The sequence below is a fragment of the Setaria italica genome, chromosome IX, assembly GCF_000263155.2.
Source record: "Setaria italica strain Yugu1 chromosome IX, Setaria_italica_v2.0, whole genome shotgun sequence".
Taxonomy (NCBI): domain Eukaryota; kingdom Viridiplantae; phylum Streptophyta; class Magnoliopsida; order Poales; family Poaceae; genus Setaria; species Setaria italica.
The window spans coordinates 9,758,335-9,774,762 of NC_028458.1; the positions used below are offsets into that span (position 1 = coordinate 9,758,335).

At 44.0% G+C, this 16,428-nt stretch overlaps 3 protein-coding genes across 3 annotated transcripts; 2 read left to right on the forward strand and 1 right to left on the reverse strand.

Annotated features, from left to right (window-relative positions):
- The first annotated feature begins 621 nt into the window (after positions 1 to 621).
- On the forward strand, positions 622 to 3,159 carry LOC101771629 (probable WRKY transcription factor 71). Its single transcript, XM_004986280.3, has 3 exons — positions 622 to 797; positions 1,120 to 1,266; positions 2,626 to 3,159. Exons 1-3 carry the CDS (start codon positions 769 to 771, stop codon positions 2,837 to 2,839), a joined length of 390 nt encoding a protein of 129 aa, XP_004986337.2. The 5' UTR covers positions 622 to 768; the 3' UTR covers positions 2,840 to 3,159.
- A 5,502-nt stretch (positions 3,160 to 8,661) lies between these two features.
- LOC101756467 (probable WRKY transcription factor 33) lies at positions 8,662 to 10,544 on the forward strand. Its single transcript, XM_004982196.4, has 3 exons — positions 8,662 to 8,797; positions 9,347 to 9,502; positions 9,887 to 10,544. The coding sequence occupies exons 1-3, from the start codon at positions 8,766 to 8,768 to the stop codon at positions 10,095 to 10,097; spliced, it is 399 nt and encodes a 132-aa protein (XP_004982253.1). The 5' UTR covers positions 8,662 to 8,765; the 3' UTR covers positions 10,098 to 10,544.
- A 1,667-nt stretch (positions 10,545 to 12,211) lies between these two features.
- LOC101756873 (TATA-box-binding protein 2) lies at positions 12,212 to 16,389 on the reverse strand. Its single transcript, XM_004982199.2, has 9 exons — positions 16,159 to 16,389; positions 15,126 to 15,213; positions 14,538 to 14,609; positions 13,928 to 13,978; positions 13,795 to 13,839; positions 13,614 to 13,706; positions 13,413 to 13,514; positions 13,261 to 13,334; positions 12,212 to 12,727 (listed from the first exon to the last, which is right to left on the reverse strand). Coding segments are annotated over exons 1-9 (603 nt in total). The 5' UTR covers positions 16,236 to 16,389; the 3' UTR covers positions 12,212 to 12,726.
- Between the last annotated feature and the right edge of the window lie 39 nt (positions 16,390 to 16,428).

Below are 16,428 nucleotides of genomic sequence, written 5' to 3' on the forward strand. Positions count from 1 at the left end.
TTTGTTACGGAAAAAATATTGCAACGGTGGCCCTAGCTAGATATGCAACAGAGAAAACCATACCCGACAAGGTGACTTTGATCAAATAATGGTAGGTGCGTTGCATCGTGTCCATGCACGCAAAGCCTTCTCGCATGTATATGATGATGGTAGGTGTAAGTACTGTAATCTTGTTTTAGTGTCGGCAAGTCAATATTGGTGTTGGCACATATAGTTGTTGATTTTGAAGTATGAAAAAGTCGGTATGGAGATGTGTGAACGTAGGTAAAAACCCCTCGACCGGATACAAGGCATGCATACAGGTTCAGCAAGGAAATTACTCCTACCATACGAATTAGCAGCTTCGCGGAACGCGTACACCGTACGTGCGCTCCCCGTGCTAAATGAACGCTAGCTGACGGAGCGCAGTCCACGTCGATCGGCGAGACGCCTCCGCCGTGGACTAACGTGGGCCCCGCTAACGGCAGGCCTACGCCGCCGTTAAAGCAGGCGGATCCTGGCTCCGAATCTTCGCGCGCCGCATATGAAATAAGAGCAGTTCGACGACGTTGATAAATAGGGGTCCATAGCACCCAAAGAGCTTCCATCATATCATTAGCTGATTAGCCTCAGCTCCTAGGCACTGATCTCCCTCTCCATCTCTTGTTCTTCTCTGCTACCTCTCGCTCGGCGCTCGCCATCGTCGGTCCCAATGTTCCATTCGTTGAGCTTGTGAGAACATGGGAGCTGCGGAGCACGGCGTACGGTCACCACCGCGGCTCGGCGTTCATGGCATCGACATCACAGCCTGCCGCAATGTATGCATGTGTTGAACCGGCCTTCTACTCCGATCCTCTAGTTGTTTGGATTGGATGTTTATCGATCTTCCATCGATTTCCTTCCTAGGGTTAGCAACTAGCAGTTGTCATACAAGGATTGGCATATATAAAGTTATGCACTTAGCTGGGTGTATGTAAGGACACCATCAAAGTCCACAGAAACACTACAATAGAAAAAGAATTAAGTCCCCCCGGCCTCACCGATCATAGGGCTTTTTTTGAAGCAGAAATCACCATTATTCCAGCGAGCTTTTTAGAGAGACGATGAGGAGGTATACTAATAAACAATATATCTATGCAGAGGCAAAGGAGAAGAAAAGAGGAAGGAAGAGCAGGCTCTGCCCTCGGCGGCCGGCGACGGCAGCCAGCTGCAGCTGGTGATGCCCCAGGACGGGTATGAGTGGAAGAAGTACGGCCAGAAGTTCATCAAAAACATCCAGAAAAACAGGTCTACATTTCTTACGATCCATCACACGTACATAACAGCATTTTCTTTCTTCAACAATTTATATTTTAGCATATACTATCTTGTCTTGTTAAAAAAAATTGGCCCTGCTATCATGGAAATCACGTATTTCAGAGGTATATATATATAGTTATATACTCTGGTGAAGCCTGGCTGTAATAAATCGGATTATCATTTATTGACCGACCTAACTTAATCGAAATAATCCCGCTAGTCCTAGGAACAACTCGCATACCATCTTTACATCATGGTAACCATCACAGGTAAACATATGAGAGCAAATTTCTAATTCTTGTTTTACAAGTCTTGATCATCTAAAAAAAATCAGAAATTATAATTACAACATATAAGCACTAGAATACGAGAGTTTCACCAATTAAAGTGAGGTCCTTGTTAACTTAGATTTAGCTTAGATCTAGGTGGCTATCCTCTCATATTTTTCTTAGATTGAGAGTTAAATCGCAACAGAAGATATAAAGTAATAAGGTGCAACAATGATGTTCTTGCCCATCCCGTGCCGAATCCGGTCAAGGCAAGGTGAGACTTATGCTACTTGGCTTACCAATCTCATAAGCAAATCCCATATTAAGTATGTGGTTTGTACGGAATAGTGCTCAAGAGACTAGCAACCAAAGAGACGGGCCTTAATCGACTCAAGCAAGCCATTTGGATTCCACTCACAACATGGTCCTACACACTTGCCCAAGTCTCGAATCATCATTCAAGGTTGCTCATCTTTTAATTGTTGGAAGTTACAGTAATTATGGGTCAATTTTTATCGGACGTTTTGGATAATTTGAAAAAGGAATCTAAAGGGCTCCAAAAATTGGTAGTATAAATAAGGGCGACCCATTTTGCTTGGAACTAGCATTATAGTTATTCCAAGTTTGAGATGAAAATTCTTCTCGGAAGGGTACTTTTGAGTCTTCGGCTAACCTGTTTAGGTCTCTAAAAACTAAATTCAAGTTTGGGGACCCAGGAAAAATACCTAAATTCAAGTTTAGAAAAGTACTAATTTATCAAGCCATCCCATAGTATAGGTTCAATAGTAGAAATCTAAGTTGCTTCACAAGGTACATGCTAAAAGTCAAGTTTTTAATTTAATTTCAAGTTTAATGATAAATCAATTGATCTCAAATGATGCAATGATGCTAGATGTGATGCACATGTATGCTCCATAACGTGATTAACTATTTTGGATTGTTACACTGGCTTTCAGAGTGAATTTCTTCAAACTCAAGTTAGAGCAAAAGAAATCACGCATGCATTATATATTACCGCGCTGGTTTTAGTTTCAAGCTAATAACTCTGGATCGCGTGGCTACTTAACGGTGCATGCAGGAGCTACTTCCGGTGCCGGCACAAGCTGTGCGGCGTCAAGAAGAAGGTGGAGTGGCACCCGAGCGACCCCGCCGGCGACCTCCGGATCGTCTACGAAGGCGCGCACCAGCATGGCTCCGGCGCCGCGCCGTCGTCTGCAAAGGGAGCCGCCGCCGGCGCCTCTAACCAGTACGAGCTGGGCGCTCAGTATTTCGGCGGGGCCCGCTCGCATTGACTCGGAGTCAAATAAAGAGGCGTCGCTCTCATCGCTCGTCGTCTTGCCACGCTGGTTCCTGTCATTGCCTGCCCGCGCCGCCGGTGGCCGTCGTCGGAGGGGGCTGGGCGACGAGTCCCTGTGGCGGTGCTGGTTGACGCCTTGCGCCCGTGCATCTACTAGCGGACCTGATATTAATTTCAGTGGAGGGATTAATTGTGTTGGAGGCGGTCTCAACTCAGTGATGTACTCCCCCAAATTACAAATCGTTTTGGTTTTGTAGGTGCATGTACATAGATGTTTGTATGAATCTAGAAAAGTTAAAATAATCATAATTTAGAATGGAGGGATTATATGATTACACTACTGCTACTATATCAGGAATTCCAAGCGTGATATGATTATTACTAGTACCCTACTTACGTTTCGCAATATATATGAGTATCTTGTCGTTGTATCACAAACAAATATAAGTTCATTTAGATCTGTAAGTCAAATTATTTTACCTTTGCCTATCCGTGTACAAAGTTTTATATGGGGTAGATAATATAAAGTGGTATTAATGTATCTATCATGTAAAAATGCTTTCATAATATATACTTTTTTATAATATATTTTAATAAATAGTGCTAGTCAAAGTATATATCGGAGATTATGTGTTGATGTCCTAACGAGTTTATAACTGTTGTAGAAATCTGATTATTATTCCTCGGATTTAAAGTACATGTTGTTTCAGAACTATTGCCAATCAAACTTTTTAAACTTTTGCAAGCTGAACATAGCTCACGATATTTACTTCTTTTTTTAATCCTTTAGAGCAACTCCAAGAGTTTCCCAAAAAAAAAAATTCTCAAAACTATGTATTGGGGGCTCTTTCAAAAAGAGCTGATCGCTAATAACTAACCTCCAATATTTCAAAACAGGTCACATCATCGTAATTGGACCCAGCCCGACGCCTCCCCGCTCTCTCCACGTCATCGTAATTGGGCCCTGCCCTGCCGCTTCCTCCGCCACACATGTCCCCTGGGAAGCTCGCAGCCGCTTCCACCCCTCGTTACCACCGCCATCACCCCCACCGTCACCGTTCCCAGCACCACCACTAGCACCACCGCGCGGAGGACCACCTAATGGAAGCGGCAAGGCAGCCGAAACGCTTGAGAACCACCGCCGGGGCGCCGCCACGGCGGCACGCGGTCCCGGGCCACAGAGCGCGAGCCGCGTGAGGGAGAGGAGGAGGAGATCGTCCGGGACGGCGAGGCCCCGCGGCACGGATGAGGGCGCAGGCGCAGACGCGGAGGTGGTGAACGGGAAGCAGAGGCGGAGCGGGGCGGCCACCGCGGCGGAGGAGGAAGGGCTTGAAGCAGGAGGAGACGGCCTTGGAGAGCGCGAGGAGGGGCGTGGCTAGGTCCATCCTTCGGAAGCTTCTAGAAGGGCCTAGCTCGCGGCAGCGGTGGCGCGTAGCGGCCGAAGCATTGTTGCTGCCTGCGGCGGGGATGCGTCGTGTCGAGTGCAGGAGATTGTGGACGAGAGGCGGCAACCCGTAGTGACGGTGGCCGGCAGTCCTGCTCTTTCCCACGGCCGCTCATAGCCGTGAGCTGCAGGAAATTCCAAGATTGGGGAAGGACCGGTCCCCGTATATATGCGGGGCGACGGAGGTATTTTTAGCGTCTGCGCATGTTTACGGGAAGGACAGGGAAGCTGTTAGAGGTAAGGTTTTTTATTTTTCCCCTAAATAAGATTTTGGGATAATTTTAAGAGAATTTTTGGAGTTGCTCCTACGTCTCTATCAACTTTTCACGATACATAGGTACGCCACAAAGAGACGAAGGAAGTTAAAAGAAGGCTGAAAGTTGCAAATGATGGTGAAATTCTTTTGGCGGTTGGGCGGGGCCAGCGCCAACGAATTCCGGCCGCCGCCGCTTTATGTCGGCAGGCACACATGAGGACCACGGCCCCAACACAAAAGACTCACGTGCTGACCCTCGTCTTCTTTTTGCCGGCTCCGGATGATCCAACCAAACGCAACGAGCCCCAAAGGCGCGCGCCTTTCATCTCAAAGACGACTTCACCCTGCTCACCGCCGGCTTGCCGCGGGCGCGCGCGGCAACGCGGAAGCAGGCGGCCGGCCTGTCTGCGGCTGGCAGGGCAGCACCACCACGACGACGAGTCGACGACGACGATCGTTTGGAATGAATTGGAAGCGAGAGTTTTCAGTTCAGAAACAGACGCGGACGCGACTAGGACGACGACCACTACTAGTCTCACCCTGGTCGCCGCGCCGATCAAATCCTAGTATTACTTCACTCGCTTTCTGCTACTATTCTGATCAAAAGCGGGAGGCGACCCGGAAGCATCGCAGCATCGCAGCTTCCACACGAGGAGTCAGCGTGCGCCCCTGTGGGGCTGCAACCCATCATAGCTCAGCTAGTTGTCTCCGAATGTTTGGCAGGATCATTTCTTCTTGCAGCTGCGTTTTGTTTTCTCCTTCAGATTGTTTATTTTTTACTTCGATCTCGTAGTCGTCGTCGTAGGAAGAAGATGCGGTCAGCTGCCGTGTCTCGTCCTTGTATTATTTGGTACTTTGGCACCGGCAGCTAGCACAGCCATAAAACTAGCCCACACACATGGATCACGGTTGGATCGGCACCACATGCATGCATGAAGTGATATGATGGTCCTCTTGCCATGCATACTAATGCCCACCAATGCGTGTGGTAATGACACAAAACTAAACTAGCAGTATATGGCTTGCCATCCACTATCGAAAGGAATTTCTCTCTGTGGTCAAAGATGGTGCAACAACTGTACCATATCCTTGATACTTTTCTTAGTTATAAGAATGCTCATTTCCATCAAAATTTATTAGAGTGCTATGCAGCCAATGAATCCATCTCTGAGTCATTCAAAATTGTAACTTCAATCAAACAATACGTGCATCCATTCAAACCTCCACAGTCCACATTGAGCTAGAATATAATGGTAGGTGCAAGTTATACTTGTTCTATATAATCATGTACAGGATTTGACTTGCGTGTCCACATGAACTCGAAATCTAAGATCGTCATTATTTTTGGTTCCTCCCTTTTGTCCTAAAGAACTGTTGTTTTCAATATCAACATGGCCGACAATTTGATCACAACCTAATGAAAATAAAATTTTGTGCAAGTACATTTGCGTGTATCATTTTCAAGTGCTCAATTCCAATGTTTCATAGAGATATTAGTTGCTAAAGTTTGGTTTTGCTTTTTTTTTGCGAATAAAGTTTGATTTCTTTTTTTTTTGTAAAAGCGACAATAGTTTTTCTTGACTAAAGGGAACAGTTCCCGAGAAGGATTCAAATGTATCTTTGCGATTTAGGGACGTGTATAGCTAATTAAGTACAATCACAAGTCACAATAATTACTTTATGCACGACGTTTTATTTTGGCAAAATAGGCGATTTGGTCTCTTAACTTTGGTACGAGGGTCAACTTCTTCCTTCAACTATCAGATCGGCCAATATGGTCCCTCAACTTTGATTTTTGGGTCAAACTCGTCCAAATGTTGATGTGGTGCTCCATGCTAGAATGAGATTAATGCGAAAAGTCTCTTTTGCCATTGGCTCCTTCCCCTCCTTAATTTCTGCCGGCACTATGATGGAATGTGAGCATTCTTGCGGTACTGTGAAGCTCACCATGGCATCAATGGAGGTAGAGATGGATTGGTGTGGCAAATCGACTGCGAGCAAGGTTAGTAAATTGCTCGTTAAAAAGGACATGTTGCTGCTGATGGCTTACTTGAGGAGAGAAATTGGACAGCGGGTAGTTGCTGCTCGTTAAAAAGGATATGTTGCTGCTGCTTGAGGAGGAGATGAGAACTAGGACAACTATCTAGGTTTGCTTGATTAGATTGTAGCATCATGACCTTGTATAGTGCAAATGGTGACGGCAGAAATTGAGAAGGGAAAGGAGTTAAGGGTAAAAAAGGATTTTTTACATTAGTCTTATGCAAATATGGAGTGCCATATCACCATAAGGACAAGCTTGATCTAGAAATGAAAGTTGAAGGACTAGATTGACCAATTTAAAAGTTGAGGGACGAACTTGACCCTTAGAGTAAAGTTGAGGGACGAAAATACCTATTTTGCCTTTTATTTTCAAAACTTAAAAGTAAGTACCAGTGAGCAAAGGTTATGCAAGAGTACGTGAAGGAGCACATACAAAATCATCCAAGAATGACGGGCATTCACGTTCGCGTGAAGAAGCATAGAAAATGAAGTGAAACCCATTAACCATTCGATCACTAGAAGCGTACACCCAATACCCAGCTGAAGGCAAAACAAAGAAAAGAGGCAGCAGCTTCTTGGAACAATACCGTGCAACGAGCGAGCGGGTGCTGACGTAGGACAAGTGACGTCGGTCGTGTCCCCGGCGACACGCCTACTCTGCTAACCATGCGGGCCCCACGACGGCCGTTCACGGGTATACGAAACGCCGTTACTAGCAGGGCGAATTCTTCGCACAGCGCACTGTGAAGTTTGATCGGTAAACTTGGTGTGAAATCACGTTAGCTTCAAATATCGGATAAAAGTTTAAAGGCGAAGGACGATCTCTAAAGCACAACTATAATTGATATATTTATAATTTTTTTATGAAACACAGCAAAGGTATACTTTATGAAGCTGCTTCTTAAAGCAAATCTACTCGTAGTGCCATTTTTTTTTCTTGAAAATAAAAACTCAATACATAAATAGGGATGGAGCTACGCACCTTTATCTGGGTCACAAAACACTGCTCATTTTAATGGAGCTGATCCAGGCTTTGCCCCTGCTACATAAAAATGATTTGTATACATGGTTGACAATATAGGACAACATTTTTATTAATCCAAAGGAAGTAGTAACATCCAACGGTAACTTTTTGTTTACGAGGGTACCCGTAGATGTTGCTAATGGTAAGGTGTGGGTGAGGATGTGAGATTGCACCTGTAGATGTGGGTGCGGAACTGCGGATCCATGGCTTCGTCGATTGCTGCTCAAAATGCAAGAGACTCTATCTATTCTTTTGTAATGGAAACTCAACCTATGTAGCTTCACTCATTGGTGTTTGAAAGACAAGGACTCTTTCTATTCTAATGGTAGCGCCACACCTAGGCGGATTTTTGCTAGTACTCTACTAGCAGTCTAGCACTTTATCGTCCCTTTACCATCTCTATTAGTTGTTGCTGTTGTATATCTGTTTTCCACCATGAGGAGTTGAGATCACCGTGATTTTTTTTAACAAATCTTATATATTTTAGGTCTCTAAATTTTTTTGTTTGCAAATGTTGTACTATGTTGCATATTTGCTCTTTGATGTTATGAGAAATTTAAGAGTGATTGGAAGAAAATGAGAGCCGTCCATCCCGAGAAATCTAGCGGAGGAAGTAAAAGAAGTACATTGAAGTACTTAAAGAGAAGTACGAAGGACTACTGAATTGGTGGGACCTAGTACCAAAAGTAGTCCTTAAATTTATTTTTTAATTATTTTTTAGCTGTAAAAGAGCTCATGAATGGAAAATGATGAAACATAACCATGCAGGTACCATGTTAATTGCAGATATTGTTCTTCGATATTTCAAATGTAGACCTTTTTGTGTTGCAACCTGCTGCCTAAAAATTGTTAAATTTGAGGCACCTAAAATATAGCAACTCTTTTATTAAATCCAATAAACTAGCTAGTGGCAATGTTGGGTAGGACAGCATGTGAACCCGAAAATTTGCTCATGCTTCGTCTTGACGACGTTTACGTCGCATCTGAGAAGCTTCCATACGACTGACTAAACCTTGATAATAAATGTAACGCCCAAAGAGCTTCGTCTCTCTCTCTCTCTCTCTCTCTCTCTCTCTCTCTCTCAATGTTTCATTCGCTTGCGATAACATGGGAGTAGGAGTAGAGCACAGGACGTAGACGTACGGTGACCGGCGTCCATGGCATCAAGCTCGCAGCATCCCGCCGCAATGTATGCATCTCTCTCCCTCCCCGTTTTGGGATGAATTGAATCAATTTGGCTCTGCGAATCAACAAGGATGTAATGGTTTTGTACACGTTTGTTATTCACCTTCTTCTGTCTGTGCTGTTTCGACGTTTGCCTTTACACCACCACTCGGTTTTAGTAGGGTTGGCAACTTATCATGGCTTGGGTTCTCAACTTCTCATGCATGATTGATCATTTGTTTTCAAATTTTCATGTACCAACATGGAGGTATTGTCCACAACATGACCTACTAGTATGAAGTTTATATCCCTATATATAGTGCAAATATAGACATCATTCTTGCCTACTTGCAGCAAATTGATTTGCGCATCACGATTCATTACCAGTAACTGTTTTAATCAGAACAGCTGATCCTGCTATATCTATAAACTTGATTGCATCATTGTAGAAGCTAATTAAGCACCCGACAGGTAAAAACATGTTACAGGTTGTTAAACTGCAAGACGACGATATATATGGTTATGCGTCTGCTAATGTTCCTTGACACAAGAACTACTGTAATGATGCATGCAGAGGAAGCGGCGGAGGAGACAAAAATCAAGCGGAGGACGCGGCGGCGGTGCCGGCGGCGGCGGCGTCAGAGGCCGGCGGCCAGCTGGTGATGCCCGAGGACGGCCACGAATGGAAGAAGTACGGCCAGAAGTTCATCAAGAACATCCAAAAAATCAGGTATCTCTCTTCCAGTCGATCGAACATGCACGCATCCCATTTCTTCGGCTCGAAATTGCAACTTGATAACATCCTTTCGTTCATTCAATTACCGCCACACGTGCACATCAGCTTAATTAACCGATTGCTATGCTCGCCGTCGACGATCTTTGACCTGCGTCCATCTCTCCCCCGCATCAATTCAAATCCCCGTAATCAAATCGATGTGACGGCCACTGGAGTCGCGCTAGCCGTGCATATATACAATACCCGCCGCTGGATCTTATCGTCACGGAGAACAATCAACTGAAAAAACGTCGCTTTATTAGGGTCAAATTAAAGCCTGCGCAAATTGCACAACTTGCTATTACGAATGATTGATGCTACGCGAGATGAATGGCGCAGGAGCTACTTCCGGTGCCGCCACAGGCTGTGCGGCGCCAAGAAGAAGGTGGAGTGGCACCCGAGCGACCCCAGCGGGGCCCTCCGCGTCGTCTACGAGGGCGCGCACCAGCACGGCTCCCCGTCGCCGCCGTCGTCAGCGGCCGGCGGCGCCTCCAACAGGTACGAGCTGGGCGCGCAGATCTTCGGCGGGGCTCGCTCGCAGTCGCAGTGACCGACCCCAGGAAGAAAAGCCGGCGGCGGCGCTCGTGAATCCGGCCTGTCCTGCTCCTGCTCCGGCATCTATATCTCTTTCACTGTGCGCCGGACGGCAGCGGCAGGTGGCTAGTGCTGCCGTCGCCGTCGGGTGGCCATCAGGTGGCGGTGGCGATGCCGGTTGACGCCTTGCGCCGGTGCAATGTGACGTTGATTGGGGGATTAGTGATTGCTGGTCAGGTCAACTCTGCGGTCTGGTACCTGTAGTGCCGCAGTATGCCAGTGTGCACGAAATAAGAGTGAGGAACTCTGATGGTCTCTAGGGTTTTTTTTTTTTGGAATGGTCTCTAGATTTGTTCGCACGTGTCGTCTAAATCTTTGAACTATTAATCATGTTTCGAGACTTGTTAAATGATTTATTTGATGTCAAAACTTGCTTAATCGACATGTAGTCGTTTATGTGGCACACTTGCTATGTACCATCCCAATCACTAGGGGTGTGTTTGGTTGGTTGTATCATTTGATTCATGTATGAAATGATTCAAAATAATAATGATCCTTTTGTTTGGTTGGGTGAATTGGATCAACTCATCCAGGATGAGGTCATTCCACTTAATACATTATTCTACTAATTAGAGTGAACCATATGGTACAAGTAAATTGGTTGAACCACCCTATCCAGGATCATCCATACATGCATCATGTGGTGCATACAACCAAACACACCCTAGATGTTGGGCTAATAAGTTAGTGGGTCAACTCTGTCCACTCTATCGCTCTCTCTCCCCTCCCTCGTCTCTGCCAAATTTTGTCTATTACCTGTTATGTGATGACATTAATCATTTGAAAATTAGGGTGACATGGATGTAGGAGATGCCAAGTAGATGAACCATTTAGCAAAATTAGTGGCATAAAAAATACAATATTATTGTTTGAGGATATAGGTAAGATCTTCAAAAAGTTTAGGAACAGCCGGTGCATTTATTCTACAAAATACTCTCCCTTATTTTTTGTTTATAAGGTACGGTGTGATTTGACACGATCTTTCAAATTACACTTTGACCATTCATTTATCTTATATTATATTATTTATGTTATGGTTATAAATTTATAATTATTGAACGGTGTATTTGATTACAGATCCAACCATATAAAATTTACATTATAAAATAAAAAATTGATAGCTAAATTATTAGGAAAAAAAATATAAGTTTGAATCGTGAAATGCGTGTGCGCCTTGCATCGCCCCTCCTATGTTTCCCACTTCAACCACTGGAGAGCTGTTTCTCGCTACAGCTGCTTGGTCGATCTCAGAAGAGGTGCCGAGCTGGGAACACATCCGAAACCGAAATGTCTTTTTTTTTTCCTTTTTCCAACTGAAAAGTTGAACCTCAATAGCAACTTGTTTGGTACGAAAGCACCAGAGAGTTGGGTTTGAGCATCCCTGCAACTGGAGCAGACGAGCAACGGAAGTCCCCGTCGTCACCAACTTGTATCATTTGCGGCCTGATCGCGACACTTTCAAAGTAGCTTTTTGGCACAGGGACAAGCCTATTTTGTTAATATTTGTTTTGTTCGAGAGGGATCGGATAAAAAGGCCACTTCAAACTACAGGCCTAACATTCAATCATTTGCAGATAGCAAGGTCCCTATGAGCAGCTAGAGCCACACGCACAAGTGTTAGCCGCTGATGCCTGCCGACAATCGATCACTGTAACTGGTGGATATGCACAAGCACAAAGATCAAAACGCTCTTCAAAAATAAACAACTTGATCAAAAGCAACGCAAGTTGGCATCACTAATTTCCTTTGACCCAAATAGTGTTTTCGAGTGAGGCAGGCATGGCTGCACCACGAATAGGAACACCAATGATAGAAGCGTGCCACGAAACTGAGTTTTCCTGCGATACGCAACGACTCGTTGCACCAAGCATTCGTCGGAGACAAAGTTGCAGCCATTCCCACACGGATACATTGAATCCTAAGACGCTGCGAAATTTCAAAGCAGAAACACAAGAAACTCCATCTCAATCAGCAACCACACTAGCACAGAACAAGACCAATTAGCATGGCTAGCTGTCACAGGTTCCACCACACAATGTTTAGCCAGCAGGGTTCATGATCCTACAGCCCTAAACGCTAAAGCATCACAAATACAACAGATAACTTGCAACTTGTCACATAGTTCCAGTATATTGTACATACTGCATAGGGATTGCCCCGTTACATACAGTGCCTGCCTTTTCATCATCGCAATTCGCAAAGCACGCTTGAAGATACTCAGAAAAGACTTTAAATGTCTCGTGTATCTCAAAGACAAACTAGGGCAAAATTTCTCTACTCTTGTTAGTGCTTGAGTTAACGCTGCAGCCACATGTGCCGTGCATGTACCCTGCAGTTCACACGAACTACTCAAATGACACATGATAAGGTGTAACCTGATCCCTAAGGCCTACCCAAACGTACAAACTCGACATGTCTTCCACCAGCTCCCGTACAAACCCACCCAACCACAACACATACTGAACATCACATAAATTACAAGGCGCTATGAGCTCCTCCAGACTTTCATGTACAGTTAAAACTTATGGTCCCACAACAGAAGCCTCAAGGAAGCTTGTAATTAGGAGGATGTAATCTTCACGTTATCTGTAAAGTCAAGGAAAAGATTAGTTTTTTAAAGATAAATTATGGTATTACATGCATTGTGATGAATTACCAAATAACAGAGGAAAGATCTCATCAGGCAGGTATGGAATATTATGCGCACGCATCATTGGAATGATATCAAACATCAAAAACATTTCAGCCACTCCATAATTATACATCAAACATAAAGGCAGTTGAACCCAACAAGATTTCTGTACCCACAGCTTCTCACTAGTCTTTCCTCTGATAATCTGATTCGAATAACCAGCATACCATGACAAGAATGTTTGGATCACATAGTAATGGACATGTTTCCAAATCCCAACATTTTATACTGAGTCTAACAAAAAATAACACACATGATCCCCAGCGCCCAGTCCCACATGTTCCTAACAGGAGTACAAGACATAGTAAACCGCAGTTATCCTGCTAATTACAAGCATTTTATAAACAGAACAAGAGAATCTCAGTTCCGGTAAAAGTCTTCTACCATGCACAGAATAGATTAAACATAGAAAAAAGGAACTACATACCATTGCTGGACTTTTCTGAACTCTGTCAACACAGGATAGATGTTTTCGAAGGCAGTGTACGTCTCCTCTCTCACCTGTAAACAAAGTATAAATGAAGGAAAAAGACAAGCGAATGGAGGGATATTAAGCATATACAGGAAATGACTGCTAACCTTAGCGCCAGTCAAAACAATCTTGCCAGAAACAAAAATCAAAAGAACGATCTTTGGTTGTTTCATCCGATAGATCAGGCCAGGAAACAGTTCCGGTTCATACTGCAACAAAGTGCAACATTTCATTATCAAAGAATGGGGCCAGAAAGGTGCAAAAGAATTACTGTGATGCTAAAAGAAGAATAGAATCATTCCACATACACTTGAGAAGGCACCGTGCGAATATGCAAGTCCCTCAAGCCTAATTGGAAACTTGACGTCACAGGAGCCAACGATATTCTGAATCTTGAAGTCCTGGCATAGCAAAGGAACTTTGTAACAGTCACAAGAAATGAAACTGATCAAAGCACAGGTGAATTTAGACAAGTATGAAAATAGTTACCTTAAACTTAGCTGGAAAGCCAAGTTTCTGAATAATACGAGCATACTGGAAATGAAGACTGGTGTCAGAATTCAGAAACCTCTAAGTAAACTAGTTCCCAACTTAAATAAAATGGTAGCAAGCCATATGGCACCTTTCTTGCTGCAAGCTTAGATTGTTGTTCGCTCTTTGCTCCAGTACAGACCTGGCGATACAAAGTTAAAGGTTCCTAGATTCAGATACGCAAGCATGATAAATGGATAAAAGATTGTAGTTCTATATGAAAAAAATGCAATTCTAACAAATACATGCTAAGAAAATTAGTTCATCCGGAAGAAAAATATTAATGCATCACTGCATTTAATTAGTGTCCAATATGACAACCAAGGAAGTCTGCGCTAATGAAAATATCAATCAAGAAAAGAAAACAACACCAACAGCCAAATATCATCTTGTATAAGGAAAAATAGATTACCGTTCACACGTAAGAGAGTGTAACAATACTATTTTTCAATGCTTGATGATTGAAAGGTAAACTGGGACAAACTAACAGCACAAAGGTTGCTACTTTTTCCATCTAATGACAACAGAGCACTAAGGCAACAGAGGATGTCAAGAATCAGATCAAATTTCATGTAACAGGTGCTATGTGCTACTAGCACAAGAATTTTGATGTGTACAAATTTAGTACAAGGGAAAATTTTGTGCCACCAAAAGCTTGTGCATTTTCGAAAAGTTGACAGTATATGACATTGGTGCCATACCATTTTACCCGATGCAAATATCAGTGCTGTGGTTTTGGGTTCTCTTATTCTCATGATGACTGCAGCAAAACGCTGTTTACAAATAGAGAAGTCAGCATACGTTATATATATAGTAACAGGGAGAAAAGATTACGAAAAACATATCACTGACAAAAAAAAACTTAGTAATGAAGTTGCTAAAGTATACCATTTGAAGTGCAGCACATACAGTGGAGAGGAAAGGACAAATTCTTACTAAATTTAAAGGTCAAAGCTTTTACAATATAACTAGTAAATACTGCATCCGTTGCAAGCCCATAGTGCTTTTACAAGATAACTAATGAATACTGCATTCGTTGTAAGTCTATAGTGCAAGCAAGTCATATATAAGCTAAAAGTTTGGAATTTGTTTGCAAGGGAATCTTGTCCTAAATTAACCATGCACTCATATTCCAGGCCATCCATTATTCATTAGCACAAAGCTATTTACACTCATAGACAAGGTTGAATATTGTTACAAAGCATTGCACTTCGATAAAGTATCACGTAATAGATAAAAATCACTGGGAAATACAGTGCAAAGCCATTGCTTTGAGGTAATCATTATACCTTTGGGTTATACTCAGCATTGCGTGCTTGCAAAGCTATTGCTTTGAGGTCAAGCTTGCAATCCAAATTAACTGTTGATACGATATTCCTGTCATAAAAAATGACAGTATACGTCAAACAGGTCATGATCGAAGCACTGCCGCAAAAGATGCGGATTTGTTCTGTAAACAATGCAGCAACACGAGATTGACCCACAATCAATACATACCAGCATGCATAACAAGATATTCATGGATTAATGAAGATGTTCTTACTATAAGTTAGTACAGATCTGTAGGGCACATACAGGATGCTTTTCGTCAATTTAGTTGGTCAACACATACATGACATTATTTGGCATGATAACATACAGGATCACAAATGTTTTGTATTAATCAAAGTCAGTTTAGGAGCCAATATGGCGCTATTAAGCCCATAGTACCTAAATCCCACAAGAAGCCAATATGGCAGATATAATTCTTCAACTAAAAACCGTCACCAAGACCCCTTATAACTTAATATCAGCTCACAGCCTCACACATCAATGCATTTAGCCCGTTCCCTGAAGTGAGATATCCAATCACAATTCAGAAGGCTCAACCCGTATCATATCAGACCATTTGTGCATGAACCAGTCAAAACATGAAATGGAAATGTTCAAGAAGCAGTTTTGCCTGCTGCGACTATTAGTCTATTACAAAAGAACACAAGCTTAAAGCAGAAAAAAGATCTGCGCTGCAGTTTGGCTCCGGCCCGTTCTTCGCAGATTCTCAGTTATGTGAAAGCATTAATAAATAATTACCACCAAAACCCCAATTATATAAGCCAATATTAGCCCATTTCGATGCTCCAAGCACCCGCAAGCTGAACAAAACCACGACACAACCCAACCCAACCACGCCACCACCCACACAGTCAAGACCCCGCCTTGGGCGGCGGCCCCCGAGCACCCACCCACCCCCCGCGCGAGCGAAGACGTACGGCACGGGGGATCTCTCCGCAACGCCCCCGCCCCCCACCACGACCCCCAGACGAGCCCAGATCCGGGACTTACTGGAGCGTGGGGACGATGCCGGAGGGGTGCTTGGACAGATCCACCGGCTGGCTGCCCTCGAGCCCCGGCTCCGCCATCCGAATCGCGCGCAAGGGACGCCGCGGAACCCGCGCCGATCCGGGGCCAAATCCGGGGCCGAAATGGGCGGGAAGGAGCGCGCAGATCGCGGCTTCGAGGCGGGGTTTCGAAATTCGGGGTCTTTTATAGAGATCGGTGGCGGGGTTGGAGGAGGGGAAGCGTTGAGCTCGGATGTGTTGAGTTCTCACCGCA

What these genes read in the sequence shown, in the direction of transcription:
- LOC101756873 (XM_004982199.2), bottom strand. Translation starts at nt 16,235, where the DNA reads ATGGCGGAGCCGGGGCTCGAGGGCAGCCAGCCGGTGGATCTGTCCAAG. An exon ending in TATTTGCATCGGGTAAAATG is followed by an intron (nt 13,979 to 14,537) that starts GTATGGCACCAA and finishes TTGTATCGCCAG; the next exon opens with GTCTGTACTGGAGCAAAGAG. An exon ending in TTGTTTTGACTGGCGCTAAG is followed by an intron (nt 13,335 to 13,412) that starts GTTAGCAGTCAT and finishes CTTTGTTTACAG; the next exon opens with GTGAGAGAGGAGACGTACAC.
- LOC101771629 (XM_004986280.3), top strand. Translation starts at nt 769, where the DNA reads ATGGCATCGACATCACAGCCTGCCGCAAT. An exon ending in ACATCACAGCCTGCCGCAAT is followed by an intron (nt 798 to 1,119) that starts GTATGCATGTGT and finishes ATATCTATGCAG; the next exon opens with AGGCAAAGGAGAAGAAAAGA. An exon ending in AAAAACATCCAGAAAAACAG is followed by an intron (nt 1,267 to 2,625) that starts GTCTACATTTCT and finishes CGGTGCATGCAG; the next exon opens with GAGCTACTTCCGGTGCCGGC.
- LOC101756467 (XM_004982196.4), top strand. Translation starts at nt 8,766, where the DNA reads ATGGCATCAAGCTCGCAGCATCCCGCCGCAAT. An exon ending in TCGCAGCATCCCGCCGCAAT is followed by an intron (nt 8,798 to 9,346) that starts GTATGCATCTCT and finishes TGATGCATGCAG; the next exon opens with AGGAAGCGGCGGAGGAGACA. An exon ending in AAGAACATCCAAAAAATCAG is followed by an intron (nt 9,503 to 9,886) that starts GTATCTCTCTTC and finishes TGAATGGCGCAG; the next exon opens with GAGCTACTTCCGGTGCCGCC.